Raw genomic sequence first — 16,302 nt, 5'->3', positions numbered from 1 at the left:
TTATCTAGGATTTTCTCACCCCACACGCATTCCCCCACGGCCTGACTCGGAGCCCTTGTTTGGCTGAGTTGTGTCCCAAAACATTCCTCGTCGGTCAAGTGCTCTCAGTCCAGTTTGTCCCGTGTCCAGAAAACTCTAAACCAGTGACCACCCCTGATCACTCAGCGCTGTGGCCGTGCTGGGCATGGTCCCTCCCTGGTGAGACCTGGCCCCGCAGGGAGAAGGGCCGGGCAGCTCTGGATAGAGACCGGGCCAGCTGTCTGAGCTATAACTGGACCAGGACTCGATTACAACAAAAGCATTACAGCCACAGCTAGAACCCACAGGCTGCCACAGCCATTCGGTGCCATATGAACATTTAAGAGGTGTTGTCTGTAGATTTATGTTCACTCAGAATGTGCTGGTAGCTCGCCAGGTTTACCTTAACGACCTATAGTGTGCTTACGGTGCTCTGCCTCCTCCTCAGCATGCTTTTTCTCTCTACACTCCTTCTTTGGTGCACTCTCCAGAATGGATGGCTTTGGATGTTTTCCCCCTCAAAGTTTATATCTGCTAATGCATTGTTCCCATCTGCCAGCTATACTGGTGTACCTTACCTGTCACATAAACTCTTAGTTCGCAGCAGCTCAGTATCATTTAGACACTCAGTGTGTCAGTCACACTCCATGAACCACGTTAACAGTAACTTGGCAGAGTTGCTCTCGCTCTCATGTGCTTACTGTCACCCTCTCCAGCCTGGCTGCAGGGAAGAGGGGATGGAAGAAATGATGAGATATGGTTAGTGGGCAGTCTTGGTACAAAAGGAGATTATTAGAGTGAGCGTACCTCACACACTCAGGCCTATTATGGCTGCAGTGTGTTTAACCACAGTCCTCTTGTACTTATTACATCTGAGATGGCAGGAAGCTTCAGTTATGTTTCTTTAAACCCTCATCCTGGTTTCATAAGTGAACGACTTTAAACTTGAGCTCCAGATTGGAGGATTCTGCCTGCAGGAGTTCACATATCCACCTACGGGCACATTAACTCCAAACTCTATAATCTCATTATGTTATTAATGTAACTGTGTGTCCTTTTGCACATCAGCGTGTACGTGCTCTTGCTCATGCCGTGTTTGTTTGTGTTATGTGTCTCATGCAGATGGAAACGGAGCCCGTTGTGGCCTCTGAGCCGGTGTTTTCAGTTGGACCGTCCGTTCAGGTCCCGTGTCAAGTCCCAGCCATCCCTAACGGCTCCAGCACTCAGGCCAAACCCGACGAGCGCTCCGGAAAAATGACCGCCGAACAGCTGGCTGCCATCGAGGATGAGGAGCTCCTTGACAAAATGGTACTTCACACCCAAGTTATAATTCTGGGCGATTTAGATTCAGTAGCACCGCTTTGTTGTAACAAACAGATCAGCTTCAGTCATTCAGAACATTTGTGTATTCACAGTAAATCTCCCCAGCTATGCGAGGGTATATTTGGAGAAGGTACAGCCGAGCGCTGTGTGTGTGTGTGTGTGCACAACGCTATGCAAGAGCTGCATGCATAAATAGAGCCGTGCCACTGTGGCCTTTTTGTTAGGAACGACCTCTCATTGTTTCCATTTGTGTGTTTTTCTTTCCTGCCACAGCTCGATGAGTCAAAAGACTTCGAGGAGAGGAAGATGATCCGTGCAGCCATGAGAGACCTTCGCAAGAAAAAGAGAGGTAACGACAACCACATGGAAGTTTACGCTCCATTAATTTATTCATCGTGACTGCGCTCTTCCTTTCTTTAAACACACTACCTCATTATAATCAAGCCTAATGATTCTTAATGCACAATGGACTGTGCTTCTTTCTCCTTATTATCAGTATTTTCTCTGGCTATTCTTTAAATAAACTTGCAATTTCCACATTATCTCTATCCACTCTGCCCTCAGAGGTCATGCTGGGATGTACTCAAGAGGAAATAGGTAGGACAGGTTGGTGTGCAGTGTGCATTAACAGCTGATACTTGCCTGCGTTTGTGTTTTTGTGTGCACCATCCTGTCATTGACAAACTACACTACAACAGTTTATCTGTGTGTGGGATGATGAAGAACATGTTGACAGTTTTGTTGATGTGCATGAATCCTGTTTTCTTTGTTCTTATGTCGAGTGTTTCACAGTCACCCAGACTAAATCTAGCCTATTCTGCTTTGCAGTGAGCACTCACCATATGGTTTCACCAGGCGTCGTGTTGCATTGAGCCGACAGTTTAACCCTTTTTAATTGGATTCCCAGAAAAATGTGTGAAAGTTCAGTGCACTGAGTGGCATCGAGCATGCAAAGGGTCCAAGAGCGCCCTTAACGCCCTGATGTCTGCAGATACAGCCAAAAATATCAGACGGAACGAAATAGTGAGTTTAAGAATAGATGTCTAAGATTAATGCTGCACAGTATGTTTAAACACATGTACACACTCGGATAAAAGCTGTGCACGTGTTAAGGTATCAGTATTCTGGACATTGCTGCACTTGGCACAGCCTCCCACAGGGGATGGTCAGAGTGTGTTTGCTCACTTTGATCTGTGATGTTTGCGCAGTATGTATAACTTGACAGCTCTGGCCCGGCGGTGAGCCTCCCACCTGCGGGTGTTTGTGCGTTCGGAGGAATTTTACGGTGCTGTGGAAAGAACGCTGACATGTATCGCCTCAAATTTGGAAGCCCTGTTTTAATCCGTCTTTGTGGCAGTCAGATGAGGTGCTGGCAGTTTGTTTAGGACCTCTTGTCCTCCTCCTCCTCCTCTTTTTCCACTGACATCATCTCTCCACTTTCTCCATCTCCTCTCCTCTCCCTCGGCATCTTCCTCCTCCTCCACTCCACCTCAGACCAAAGAGAAAAGGAGCGCGAGACCCGTTTGCAGGAGCTCCGTCAGCAGAGAGAAGAGCGAGCACAGAAGGGTCGCCCGGGGGTCGGAGCAGGAGAGGTGGTGATGAGGAAGGTGGAGAAGTCAGCGGATGGCTCCAGCCTCAGCCAAGTCACCAAGACAGACCGCTTCGCCCAGTCTGGTACTTTTTGCATTCCTTAATCTTCTATAAACCTTTCCTGAACCTGTATTTAATCACTCAAGTCAACAAAAAAACCCTTTATTTACTGTGACTTCTTATTTTACAACTGCAAAACACAGAAGGCACCCTGGGAGGGAAAAAAGGGAAAGACGGGGTAGCAAATTATAATGAACAGCAAACAGTAAAAGCGGATGGAAAACAAATGAAATGTCCCATATATAAATAATTTAATAAAGTGTGTTTTTGTGTGTTTAGATGACGGGAGCAGATCATCACGCAGCACTGTCGTCGAGGCCAGTTATGTGCAGAAAACAGACAGTGAGTCATCACTTTATTTACCTCTCTGGTTCTGATTACAGTCTCAAGACCACTGCCGTTCATCTGTCTTTGTGTCTGTTTAATGTTTCAGGAGGGACAGTGCAGTCAAAATCATACAGCTTCTCCTCTTCCACGTCATCCTCCTCCTCTAACACCAGCAAAAAAGTGGGCAGGTAGGTTCAGAAACATCAGCACGGTGGTGACACTAAGTGTAAAATCTCTGGCTAACTCGGCTCTACATGTCCGTGCCTCAGCGTGTTCGATCGTGAGGACGACACGTCTTCTCGCGGCGGCGGCGGCGGCGGCGGGCTGGCTGCCGTGGAGCGAAGGCAGGCGGAGAGACGCAAGGAGCTGATGAGGGCTCAGACTCTGCCGAAGACCTCCGCCATGCAGGCTCGCAAAGCCATGATAGAGAAGCTGGAGAAGGAGGGAGGCGGGTAAGGATAAACAGAGACGTATTACTACCAAAGAAAGAAGAGGAACAGGTCAGAGAGTGTAAATATTAACAAATACCCTGACTTTTTTTTTTTTAGCCCTGGAAACCAGGCAGTCGCCAAGGTAAACAAGGTCCAGCGTTCCACCAGCTTTGGTGTACCCAACGCAAACTCCATCAAGCAGATGCTCCTCGACTGGTGCCGCGCCAAGACCCGCTCATATGAGGTAACCCACTGTGTGCTCGGTGCTCGTCTTTAATCTCAGCCGCCGAAGCTGTAGCTGCAGCCGATCACATTCTCCGACTCCGGGAATGTTTCCATCATTCATCTGCCACTGCCTCTGTATTTACTCTGTTTGTCTTTTCCCATCAGCATGTGGACATCCAGAATTTTTCATCCAGCTGGAGTAACGGCATGGCATTCTGTGCCCTGGTGCATAATTTCTTCCCTGAATCGTTTGACTACAGCTCACTGAGCCCCAGCAACCGCAGGCAAAACTTTGAGGTGGCCTTCAGCAATGCAGAGTGAGTATGCACACGAAAACACCCAGTTTGTCCCAGTAACATGTCCACTAACCACATCAGTTCTTATTGTTGTTAAGTTTGGACTGCAAGAGTGCCTTTGCTGGACAACGTCGACTGCAGCGAACCCTCTTTTTTTTTTTTAAGCTTATGATGTGAAGAATGACCAGCAGAAGAAGCTACCGCAGGCTTAGCTTTCCTCCGAAGCTTAAAGATGTAGACATTTTCTTCCATCCAATGCAGTCACAGATTCAACAATCCAAGCCAGTTTTTTGTGCTGCTCCCAGCTCAAGCCTTTACTTCCTTTCCTCTCAATCCTCTGTAAAACCCACTCCCCGCTTTTATTCAGTATTGCTCTTGAGTCTGAAGCGCAGAGACGGACCGAAAAACATGTGGAAGCTGCTCGACTGATGTCCCGGTGTTAACTATCCCTGTCTCTCCCAGGTGTATCGCACCTCCTCAAGGCTGAACGATCCTCCATAACTGCCGCTACTCTAATTACTCCGCCTCTAAATCTCCACTCTCTAACTGCTGTGACTCCCTCCGTCTGCTCTAAACCAGAGACCCGCGAGCAAACCCTCCCCAAACAGCCACCAGGTTAAAAACAAACGGACAAGCTCCAATAATATCCCTCCTGATCTCCCTCCTCTCTCTTTTCCTTCTCTCCTTCTCATCCCACTTGCATCACACCATTCACACTTGTGATGCTCCCCATCCACCTGTGTGTGTATGTGTGTTCACATGCTCCCAGTAGGATATTGTCCATGCTGATGTTTTAATTAATTATCTCCTCTCAACACCGGATTGTCACCCAACCACAGCCCCTTGTCTTTCCACTTTTGTGTTGCACCGTCACTCACTTCCCTCAGGCACCTCCTGACCCTCGCAGCATCTACGAATCCCAGCGCACACACTCTCACACACACCATCCACTGCACAAGTGTGTTTTTTAGAGTCACCATGTTGTTGTATTGTGTTTTTTTTTTTTTTGCAGAATCCTTGTTGTTTTTTTCACTGTCTCGAAGTAGCCGTATTGAAACGGTCCAAATTCTTCTCGTCTCGGTGCACAGAAAAAAAAACAACAACAAACAAAAAGGCCGAATGAGCATCACCCGACGCTCATTTGACATTTTGTTTTGTCTTATGTGTGTTTATGTGTGTGTGTTTGCCACACGCTGTACGTATCATGATGTTCATGAAGCATGTCGACTCATGGATATGTTTGTGATCACAGAGAATGTAATGTTATTGTTTCTTTTTGTGTCCTTTCTCTCCCCCTCTGTCTTTTCACCTTCAATCTCTTTCATTTGGCTGCTCACTGCTGTTTTTTTGTTTGTTTTTTCTCCTCTTCCTCCTCCTCTTTCCCACACTTTGTCCACTGTCTCTGTCCTGTTCCTCCTTCTCTTCTTCTTATCTTCTTATCTCGTCCTCTTCTTTGTTCCTTTGCCTTTCCTTCCTCTCCTCGTCCTCCCCCATCTCTCTCCTCCCCCCCTGCCGATTGCGGGAAACAGGAAACTAGTGGACTGTCCTCAGCTTCTGGACGTGGACGACATGGTGAAGATGCGCGAGCCGGATTGGAAGTGTGTGTATACGTACCTGCAGGAGTTCTACAGGGGTCTGGTGACGAAGGGCCTGGTTAAAACCAAAAACTCCTCCTAGAGTCGCACCCCACCTAAATCTGAACCCATGGTGAGAGAGGGAGGGGTTGATCCTACGGCGGGACCGCACTTTGGTTCTGACAGACTTAAGTGTGTGTGTGTGTGTGTGTGTGTGTGTGTGTGTGTGTGTGTGTGTGTGTGTGTGTGTGTGTGTGTGTGTGTGTGTGTGTGTGTGTGTGTGTGTGTGTGTGTGTGTGTGTGAAGCAGCTGATAGGATTTACTGTATATCAAACACGGTGGTTACGGAAAACTCCTTTAGTGGCTGCTTTTGGAGATTTGATCCTTCATGTTAATCTGAAGCTACTGAGATCCAAAGCACCAAACATGGTTTCTGTGTGTGTGCATGTGTGTGTGTGTGTATCCATGTGTCCATTTTTGCATAGCCGAACTATGGCCCAGGCAGAGCGCCAGGACCATCTGCAGCTCAACACTTTAAAAGGAACCGCTGCATCACAATGTTTCAAACTGAGGACTTAAGAAACAAAGCAGAGAACAGAAAGGCCGTGTCGATGCCGTGTTGTCCACTGACTTATCAAGTGTGACTTTAGACGTGTTTATGCACTCGGCTTGTAAAGCCTTTTAAAGGTGATACTGTAACAGTAAAGTGCTGAATGCGCCATGTCTACAGTTCTTTAAATGACAAACCAGATTTTATGTTTTTGATATTTAATTTTTGTCATGTGAGCAGTGAGGCTGTGTGCTGTCCCTGATACTCCACTCTGTGTGGGATGAGTCAGGGTTTACCGTATGTGGAGATGATGCCACCCTGTGGTCACTCTCTGCACAGCTCAGATAAATGCTGTATTTATTTATAGAGAGCTTTAAAAAAGTTTTCCATGTGACGGTTTCGAGAAAACCGAAGAAGTTATGGTGTGTGTAACACTAGCTGCTTTAAAGGGTCACTCCACAGTACTACTCCAAATGTTACAATGTGGTGTAAAGCCTTTTGTGGCTCCAGAGGAAGCTGCATGTAGTCTGATAAAGAGATGCACTGTGGGTAATGTAGGCGCTAGGAATTGAAAGCACACCACTGGTCGAGAATTTCACTCCTATAACACTGTGGACAGTTTAAAAACAAACTATGTGATACTACTATTTTCACATATGTAGTGGTACTGCCCAAGACCTGTAAACAAACGTTAATGTGTAAAATGATGATCTTGAGAAAGCACCTGATGGATGATTGAATATGAATCCGCTCCCTGGTCTTCTCCCTTTCTGTATGTTCCTCCTCCTCGTTCTCATACGCACCATCTGCCTCTTCCTCAGGACCTACGCCAACTGCATGCCTCTGCTGGAAGTGGAGGACATGATGATCATGGGTAACAAACCCGACTCCAAGTGCGTCTTCACCTACGTACAGTCTCTGGTAAACCACCTGCGCAGATACGAGATGTCCATGGGTCGGCCCTGTGACCTCTGACCTGTGCTCAGTGAAGCGTTCATTTCTCGACTTGGCACCAGTTCTGACCCGTCCCCCCCAAGATCCATCTTCACCTGATGACCACCTCCACACGTACAGGCTGGGACACGGAGTTGCACATCTCTGGTGGACAAGTTGAGGATTGTGTGTATGTGTTCGGTGTGTGTGTGTGTGTTTGTGTAACAGTTTGCTTATTATCTTTGTTGGCAGTGGTGACGTGTATTCATAACTTCAGTTCTCCTCTGAACACACATCGGTAAACACAAAGTCCACCTTTCTCCAGCAACAGAGCGCCAAAGTGTTTATAAGACTACCTTTTTAAGCTTTAAAATTTTACATCTCTTTTTTTTCCTTTGTACTCAAACTCAGCTTTGTACCAGGTGATATTTAAAAATGCGGTGGCTGTGTCACTACGCAGAGAAACGAGAAATATTTTTATAGTATTTCCCCTTTTAAGTTATTTACACTTACATCTTCTCTGCTACACTTTTGTGATTATTGTAATTTCCTGCCATTGCTGAGGAAGAAAAAATATACCCAACCTCGACGACGCATTATTCGGCTTTCATTTCGGTACTTTTTTTTCATTTTTTATCAAACTTGGGTTGCTTGAAGTATTTTAATTAAGTTATTCTCATAATGGTGTAATCAGTTAGTATGTTACTATGTAATACATGAGCACAGGGATGTTTTTCTGTTTCTTCATTGTTCAAATGGATGCGAGAGTTCAGCGCAGAGTGATCTCACCTTTCTGAACTCTCCAGTGCTACTGAGAACATGTTTCAGATATCTTTTTGACATTGTACCCCCCCACTGTATTACTGTATCGTCATAATGTTACTCTAACAGCAATAATGCTTGCAGTTCAGTACGTTTTTGCCGTGTACAAAAACGTCACAGAAATACTGCCGTCATCGCCCGGCGTCACCGCCTCGCCCTGCCAGACACACTCACACACAGCTCTCTTAGAGGGCTCCTTATTTATGCTTGAGTAGATGTTGTTTTTGAAATACATTTTTATTTTGTATTCTGTTAGTGTGTACATTATGCTTTTTAAAGTTTTGTTTAAAGTGAGTCCATAAGCTCCAGCTACCGGGATCGTCTTGTAAAACAAATTGGGGGTCACTCTCAGGACAAGTTAACAGGCCTGATGAAAGCCGGCTTTCTGTTTTTTAAAGTTTATAAAGAAATCAGGACTGAACATAACTGCCGATTGAATATTTTATGAGGTTAAGGAAAATTTTTAATGAAGATTTTTATTCAGCTTGTAAAATTTAAGGTTCCTTTTGAGAAGATCAGAGCTTATTTTGATGAAAATGATTTCTTAAAGCTGTTTTAGTAGATTTAGAGAAATGACTTTGCTGCCAACTGAAAAACGAAAACCTTCCACTGAGCAGTGAGTGATGTACATAAGAGCTTAAAACACATTATAATTTCATGTTTCTGTGCACCACAGGTAAATGTGACTTCAAATTAAACCAATTTGAGAAATGAATGCGTTTGTGGGGGATTATTGCTCCGAATAGTCTCATGAAACACTTTTCCACAGCAGATTATTCACTTGGACTGTCAAACATGCTTAAATTCATAATCTACCCGAGTCTGCAGTGTGCGAAAATCTACATTTAGGAGTAAAAGGAAGCAAACATGAGGACATGAATCAACACAAAGGAATCTGACCAGAGATGAGATGATTTTTTTCTCGTCTTTTAATATTTTTTACAACACTTCCACTTGAATCCTCGTGTGTGTGTGTGTCAGTCCAACCCACCAGGACATGGAGCATCAACCTCAAGGCCAGTCGGTTTTCAACCTGAGGCTTCATTTAGTTTCACAGTAGGTAGGAAGCAGACAAACACACAAGAGAACTCAAATGAGACCGTTGACACATTATGGACCAAAAAACAAAAATAAAACATACACACTTCCAGTCTTTGTGTGGGGAGTAGAAAAGCACTCACAACGTGGCCTGCTAGGTTATTATTGCTGCAAAAATAAAGAACAAACACCAAGAACAACATGTGCAAAATCAGACTGATGACCTTTCTCTTAAAAAGGCTTTCTGCTGATGCTATGATTTTGTTTTGCCCACGGGCAGAGTGGTACAGTGAGATTCCTACTTTTCTCCACTCGAGACGGGTTATAGATCGGTATGCTTGACTTCTGCTTTGGGCTCAGAGGAGGTGTTCTCCGTGACGAGAGACGCGGTGGAGGACTTGTAGGCCGGCTCGTCTTTAAACGGGCTGTCTACGGCAGGAGAGAAGCGAAACTCCTCCGGCACCTCGTCCTCGGCTTGAGCCTTCTTGTAGAAGCCGAGCTTCTCCAGCAGCTCGTTGATCTCAGAGCGGGTCATGTCAGACAGGGCGATCCGCTGTGGAGGACACACATGGGAAAGAGGAAATTTACTGTTAATGCCCCATGATAAGCTTCGTTTTGTTCGAACAAAACAGTTGACAGTTGATAGTGAAGCTGAGAGAAGCTATGACGTTAAACTAAATGTTCCTACAATCAAACACCGGATGATGTTCTGTGGCATGAACTGTAACCACAGCAGGGCGCTCTAATGGGTTTACAATGAAATGGATCCATCATAATCGTCACATTTAATCGTATCACAGATGCTATAATCACATTCAGGGGTGTAGCACGTAGCTCTGGACCTTGTAAGTCTCTATGGACTCGTTCCCACATCCATGGCTATTCATTAGTATGTTTAGTATCCAGAGAATCAATCACAGACATTATCGGGAGTTGCCCTTTCACACATGTAGCACACACCGGGAGTTTGTCTTGCGTCAGATGCATTCTCACCTACTGGAAATACTTTGTTTGGTTTTGGTGAGGGAGGGTTGCCGGAGAGCTTGAAGGAAGAAGAAGACTCATCCCTAATAATGACTGTTATTGCATTGATATCAATACTACTTACTCTCCTTCTCAAAAGTTTGTTACTTAGAAATGTCCTTATGTTTGAAACAAAAGCACAATTCTATTTAATTAGAAAAACATTACATTGATTAGAAATACAGATCGGACATTATAATATGGTAAATGCAAACATCACTTCTGTAGTCAGACGGTACACTGTGTTAGCTAAACTAAGTTTATCATGTTAAAAGGCTGACTGATCATTAGGAAACCCTTGTGCAGTCACGTCAGCACAGCTGAAAACCGTTGTGCTGATTAAAGACTAGTTGAGTGTTGAAGCGTCGGCATTATTGGGTTCGATTTTAGTCTCAAAATGAGCAGAAAAAACAACTTTCAGCTGAAACTCATCAGTCTATTCTCGCTCTGAAAAAGAAATGGCCAAGACACTGAAGATCTCATATCCACTCCCTTCAAAGAAACCAACTCTGGCCACAATAAAAACAAGTTTTCTGACCTTGTAATATTTTGACTATATCTTCTGCTAATTTTGAAGCTCCTGTGATGAGTTAAATGGAAAACATGAAATTTTTTGGGTTATCCCAAACGAGACATTTTGACGTGTCAAAACAGGAAAAGCAGAGGTGGCTTTTCCTCATTCCTTAGTCGAGCTTATTCCAGGGCTCTGTACTGTCCATGCTTACTCACTGACATGGAGCCATCTCCATCACAGGTTATTCACACCTGTGCTTCTCCTGCCTTTGACAAGTCAAAATGTCTGCCGTGAGAAGGGTCTATATACTGTACAGGCTACAAAGCAGCTGCACTCTGTCATCATCACGCCCACTCGCTCACTGTGAAATCTCCAGACGAGGACCTGCTCTTTCCATACATGGGCAGAATCTGATATTAAATATACGTTTTAACAGGGAGCTGACGAGGTTAAATCTGTTGACTGTCCGGTCCAAATGATTTGGGCATTTGCTCTCACACATACAGCTCCTCCAGGTAATGAACGTCCAGGCAATTTCAGGGTAGCAGTGCATGTGTGAAAGGGGCTCAAAGGGGCCTACATCCCTGATCACGTTCTACATATGAGCTTTAATATATTGTAAAGTAAAAATGGGAGGATACAAGATTTGGGATGAAAGCAATTGGGATAAATTGATCAGGAAGAACACAAAAAGAAATGCATGTGAAAATCAGTGATTCCAGTATGTGTTGGTGCCATTTGAAGAGTTTTAAGCAATCGCATGTGAAATGTTCATATCGCCCCATGCAAAGTAAAATGCAAATATGAACCTCACAGTTAAAACAAAGACTTACATCCAGCTCTTCGTAATAGTGGTTCAGGAGGACAAGCTCAGGGTCGGCCCCAGGAATATGCTTCATCACCAGGTTATGGCTGAGGTGGCGACGGTCAAGGACTGACAGGGAAGAAAATGCAGCTTGCAACTTATAAACAGACATATATTAAGAAGAAGTAAGAGCAGCGTGTCAAAGGATACTAAAGAGGAATGTCCTGGACCACGAAGGCTTTGACCTGCAGACAGAGGTGGGGATTAATGTTTGTCGCCACAGATCTGTGGGGGACTCTGGGAAACGCTAGATGTGAAATGTTTCTCAGAGAGCAAGTGTGCTCAGTGCTCAGTGCGTTGTCTGTTTGTTGTTCCTATGATTACATAACCGAGAGTGACTTACCTCTCTGAGCCTGTTCAGCTGTCATCCGCCACATGTCTGCAAGGAGAAGATACAAGGAATGGTTACCAGCTGCTCTCATACTTTTGGGGTCCATCACCTGGATTCGGGATAAGATGATAAGAGCGTTGCATGTTCTCATTCTGCTGCAGTTTTGGGAGAAGTTCCTCGCTGAAAACTGATCCGGTGGCACTGCAGTGGTGAATCCTTTTGTACATAACAGATTCAGGCCCCTGGGATGGGTGCCTAGCCTAGAAATATGAGCCTCAGGTATTGAGTAGCAGGTGTGACAAACACAATGATAGCAAACAGGAGATAACAAGCTTTCTCTTCGGTGGTGCTGGCAGGGTGGGGATGTTGGTGCCACCCTGGGGGGAAAGTGCATGGTTTCCCACAAAACAAGGACAGAGTTACAGAAACTTTTGTGCAGGAATCCGACCTCCAGTGACACACACCCGGCTTATCTACAGGTAGAAACATGTTTAATTTAAGGTCATAGTTAATAAAATGCATTAAAAGCACACACACTGTTTGTGTCCTTCATTGTGTACTATCTGTAAACGCAGAGACTCCCCTTGGAGAGGCAGTCACGCATGCGCCCAGGACGGAAATTTAAGGAATAAAACGCATGTATTCACACATTTACCCACGTCAGACTCAGAGATGCACACGTATCCTCACTGTGAATACTATCCAGCCTATTTTGGCGTGTCGTATCATGAAGGCTACGGTGTTACTGTACCTCCACCCTCGCCTTTGCGAGCCCGTCCAGTTTCTTCAGATCCACATCGTAAGCCGAGGCGCAGTGAAGCAAACTGGCCAACACGACCAGCCACATGATTCCTCCTCCTGGTTCAGATCGTGGACCAGGACTCTGCTGTGCTCTGATCCCGGACCTGCAGCTACCTGCAGATGTGTGTGAGGTTAACTGGAGCAGAGCAGAGGAGGACAGATGATGTGCAGCGATGTCACGTCCGGATCTCTTGCCACGTCAAATATTTCTGCCACATGAGAGAGAAGGAGGCGTGGAGAGGCAGCTCATTGGTTATCTGCGAGATCCCCATCAGCATCGAGTGAATCCCATAGATAGGATATGCAAACTTTGATGAATCCTCACAGATGTTTAAAGAGGTCATGTTATGCAACCTTACACGTTCATACTTTTAGTTAGGAGTCCTATAGAACAGGTTTAAATACTTTAATCTTCAAAAAACACATTATTTTTCTCATATGGTGCAGTGCCGCAGCATCACTTTTCACACTGTGTCTTGAACGCTCCGTTTTAGCTACATAGTGAGACATCTCCCTCTGTTCAATCTTGGTGAGAGCTACACATGTTCATTACTTAACGGGCAGGATGTAGCCAATCAGAGGCAGAGTAGGGCGGGTCATGCCGAGGAAGGTAGTGTGATCTAAAATAACGCTGCTATAGCCGGAAACCATGGCTGCGGTGCAGCTGTATATATTTTATAATGAATATATATTTATGTAACGTCTGTTACATAGTGAAGGGTCGTTCAGGCAGTGCAGGAGCAGTGTTGTGGAGTAACCTGTGACTAAAAAAAGGTAAGAATCCTAAAATAAATGTTATTCTGCCGGGTTCAGGGCACAACATGTAAGAAATTTAGTTTGAAATATTCAAAAAGTAACTAAGCTCGTCAACACAATGTGAATGTAGTAGCCATTTGTCAAATAACCTAAATCAAATTTTAAATTAAGCTTCAGAATAAAAATCAAAGAGGCACTGCTGCACCATGGGCTCGTAATGTACTTGGCAGGCAACACTTTAATGTGTAAATGTTGTGGAGTTGCCCTTTAATACTTTGAATACCTCTGAATCAATTTTAAGCATTACAAGCAGAGGAAGTATCTCTTGCAGGGTTCCTGGTTTCTATTATATCGTATAGTGTGGATGAGTATTTCTATTATTGCGTGCACTGTGGGAGTATTGTAGTAGTACTCTAATTTCCCAAATGTTACACTCCACGAGACACGATTAAGTCGCCTTGGACGAGGAAGATTTCAAAAGCAGTTCAGAAGATCTGAACGTGCTTTGGTGGATGCGAAGACAAATCAGACAGAGGAAACAGTGAATGGATATAATGAGGAAAGCAGCAAAGAATAAATGACCTCGACCACAGGTTACGACACACACACCTGACCCATATACTGCACAATACTGTGTTTTTGTCAGTGTGATTCATTGCGTATGCAGAGAAGAAAGACATACAGCAGTGCTGGGTCACACTAGAAGAGGCCCACTGAAAAGATGAAAAAAGACAAAGACATCTGGTTTTAGATGTAACGTGCCCGGTAATATCAACTTACTTCTTCTCTATAGAAATCAGGCCAAAAGACTACAGCATGCTTTGATGTTGCACTTATGCAATTATGGACCATATACTCACGAAATGAGTCACTTTTTATGACATATCAGCGCTGGAAAAATGCCTCATGTATCATGTTCCAGCCCATTATTATGTAGGAAAGAGCAACAACCATGAACTGGACCTACAGCATGTTACAGTCAATGTTACATCACGCTTCAGTGCTTTATATAGACAGGCTATGAGTTATTTTCCACCGTGTGAGGATACAGTATATGTGCAGTGAGCTTCCAACACATCCTGCAGTAATAAATATACTTCTGCGCACCACTAGTAGCTTCAGGCGACCATCTTCACTACACTTACTGTACTGCACAGCTTTTTTCCCTAACAAGCTATGGCATTACACACACACACACACACACACACACACACACACACACGCACACACTAGGATGCAGAGGTTTTGACTCATTCATTTTAGAAAGGCCACAGGCATTTAAGAGGTCATGGAGACTGATGAGGTACCCTCAGGTGTTGCCATGGCAACACCTTATCCCGTGCTTTGGCTCAGCGTAGAGGTGATTTGGCCTCCTAGAGGTAAACTGGCATCAAAATACATTTCCTTCAGCGGTTTTAGTGCAGGACATGATACAAATAATATATATATTTTGTTCATAATAATCAGTCAATAAACTTTAAATGGAGCTCCTCGTTAATATCATCCAGGATTCATCCTGATGAACTTCCTGTTCAAGTTTCCATCCTGAATCTCACAGTGTGACACAGACAGAGTTTACAATCTCTCACTGAAACTTCAAAAAGGTCTGCAAGGAAACAAAGCCCTGCTGCTCAGCTCACTCAAATCTGGTGACACGGTTCCTCAGCCTCAAAACATCGAACGCAGTCGTGCTTCTTCAACCTGCTCTGCACTTACGAATCCGTCCCTGCACAGTCTGAAATGGGGCTCCTCTGGCTGCCATTGTGCAGCTGCAAGAGAGCATGCCTCGTCAACGTGCCCCGCAATCAAAAATATGTCACCAGATTGCAAAGCAGTTTGAGGCAAAATTGTGGTTTCTGATTTTTGAGCTTGATACACAGGTAACTGCAAAACTTTACAGGTGGCTGACAAGCTATCAGACAGTAGGAATATAAGTTTTAAACAATTGTTTGTGCCAGAGATGCTTTATATTGTAAAATAAATAGATAGTTCAAATATGCTATGTACAGCAGGCCTTAACATACATAGTAAAGATACATAAATGTACAGTAAATATACACCCTTCTTAGAAAAAAGTGAAAATGAAATAAAGGTGGTGCAAAGAACAAATTTAGGTGCAAGGAACCTCCAGTGGAAGAAACCTCAGGAGGAGCCACAGAGGAGGGATCCCTCTCCCAGGACGGACAGACAAAAACAAAAACCCAATTTACAAATTGCATTGACAGAATATCTGATACAATTTATATAATATATATAAAGTGTGTGGATCCAAGAGGACGACTGAGCAGGCCGAGGCATCGCCAAGTGGTGCCCGAGCCACATGACCTCCTTTCCACCGTGGTGACCTGGAGGAGGGCAGGCCACACAAGATAATTAGCAGTAAAACAGAAAAGATCAGAGTGAAGAGGCATCAAATTTTGCAGAGATACAGACATAAATACAGAGTCAAATTAAAGCAGAAATGTCAATATTGGTGTAATATTTATGTAATATTTTATTCATCAATTTATGGCTACATTTCTTCTAAAGCACTAGCAACCCACCCACATGAAGGCCGGTTGGGTCAACGACCCACAAGTGGCCCTAAGACTCTGAAACTCAGGGCTCTGTAAGGACACTCCCACACAGAGTTTAAAAGCCTGCACCTCCCCTCCAGTTAGGTAAAACTGAAGAAGCCTCTTGGATAAAAGGTGAAACGTCTTCAAGAAACTGAAACAAGTCCAGTTGCTCACGATACAGCACTTACCATGACCTGGATGACTGAGAACCTTCATCAACAAATGTAAAAAAGCAACAAATTGATAGATACAGTTGGCAGTGAAATG

General features: G+C 44.5%; 2 protein-coding genes across 6 annotated transcripts in view; one reads left to right on the top strand and one right to left on the bottom strand.

The window, feature by feature from the left end:
* The window catches only part of smtnb (smoothelin b), a 46,602-nt gene extending 37,738 nt beyond the window's left edge, over positions 1 to 8,864 (top strand). For 2 of the 5 annotated variants that reach the window (XM_084360572.1, XM_084360576.1), the window contains 10 exons: positions 1,141 to 1,326; positions 1,615 to 1,690; positions 1,906 to 1,938; positions 2,836 to 3,015; positions 3,271 to 3,333; positions 3,425 to 3,506; positions 3,588 to 3,770; positions 3,867 to 3,993; positions 4,140 to 4,291; positions 7,216 to 8,864. In XM_084360572.1, coding sequence (XP_084216698.1) covers positions 1,141 to 1,326; positions 1,615 to 1,690; positions 1,906 to 1,938; positions 2,836 to 3,015; positions 3,271 to 3,333; positions 3,425 to 3,506; positions 3,588 to 3,770; positions 3,867 to 3,993; positions 4,140 to 4,291; positions 7,216 to 7,369 — 1,236 coding nt within the window. In that variant the 3' untranslated portion in view covers positions 7,370 to 8,864. Of the gene's footprint in view, positions 1 to 1,140; positions 1,327 to 1,614; positions 1,691 to 1,905; positions 1,939 to 2,835; positions 3,016 to 3,270; positions 3,334 to 3,424; positions 3,507 to 3,587; positions 3,771 to 3,866; positions 3,994 to 4,139; positions 4,292 to 5,799; positions 5,978 to 7,215 lie in introns of all 5 variants that reach the window. The other 3 variants (XM_084360573.1, XM_084360575.1, XM_084360574.1) reach the window with 3 other exon arrangements.
* A 196-nt stretch (positions 8,865 to 9,060) lies between these two features.
* On the bottom strand, positions 9,061 to 12,932 carry selenom (selenoprotein M). The gene is made up of 5 exons (XM_084360578.1): positions 12,672 to 12,932; positions 11,933 to 11,968; positions 11,740 to 11,774; positions 11,558 to 11,636; positions 9,061 to 9,740 (listed from the first exon to the last, which is right to left on the bottom strand). The coding sequence occupies exons 1-5, from the start codon at positions 12,765 to 12,767 to the stop codon at positions 9,510 to 9,512; spliced, it is 477 nt and encodes a 158-aa protein (XP_084216704.1). The 5' UTR covers positions 12,768 to 12,932; the 3' UTR covers positions 9,061 to 9,509.
* Between the last annotated feature and the right edge of the window lie 3,370 nt (positions 12,933 to 16,302).

Source organism: Pagrus pagrus (assembly GCF_965226575.1).
Source record: "Pagrus pagrus genome assembly, chromosome: 8".
NCBI lineage: Eukaryota > Metazoa > Chordata > Actinopteri > Spariformes > Sparidae > Pagrus > Pagrus pagrus.
Note: the sequence above shows the minus strand (reverse complement) of the source record. Positions and strands in the feature narration are given on the sequence as shown.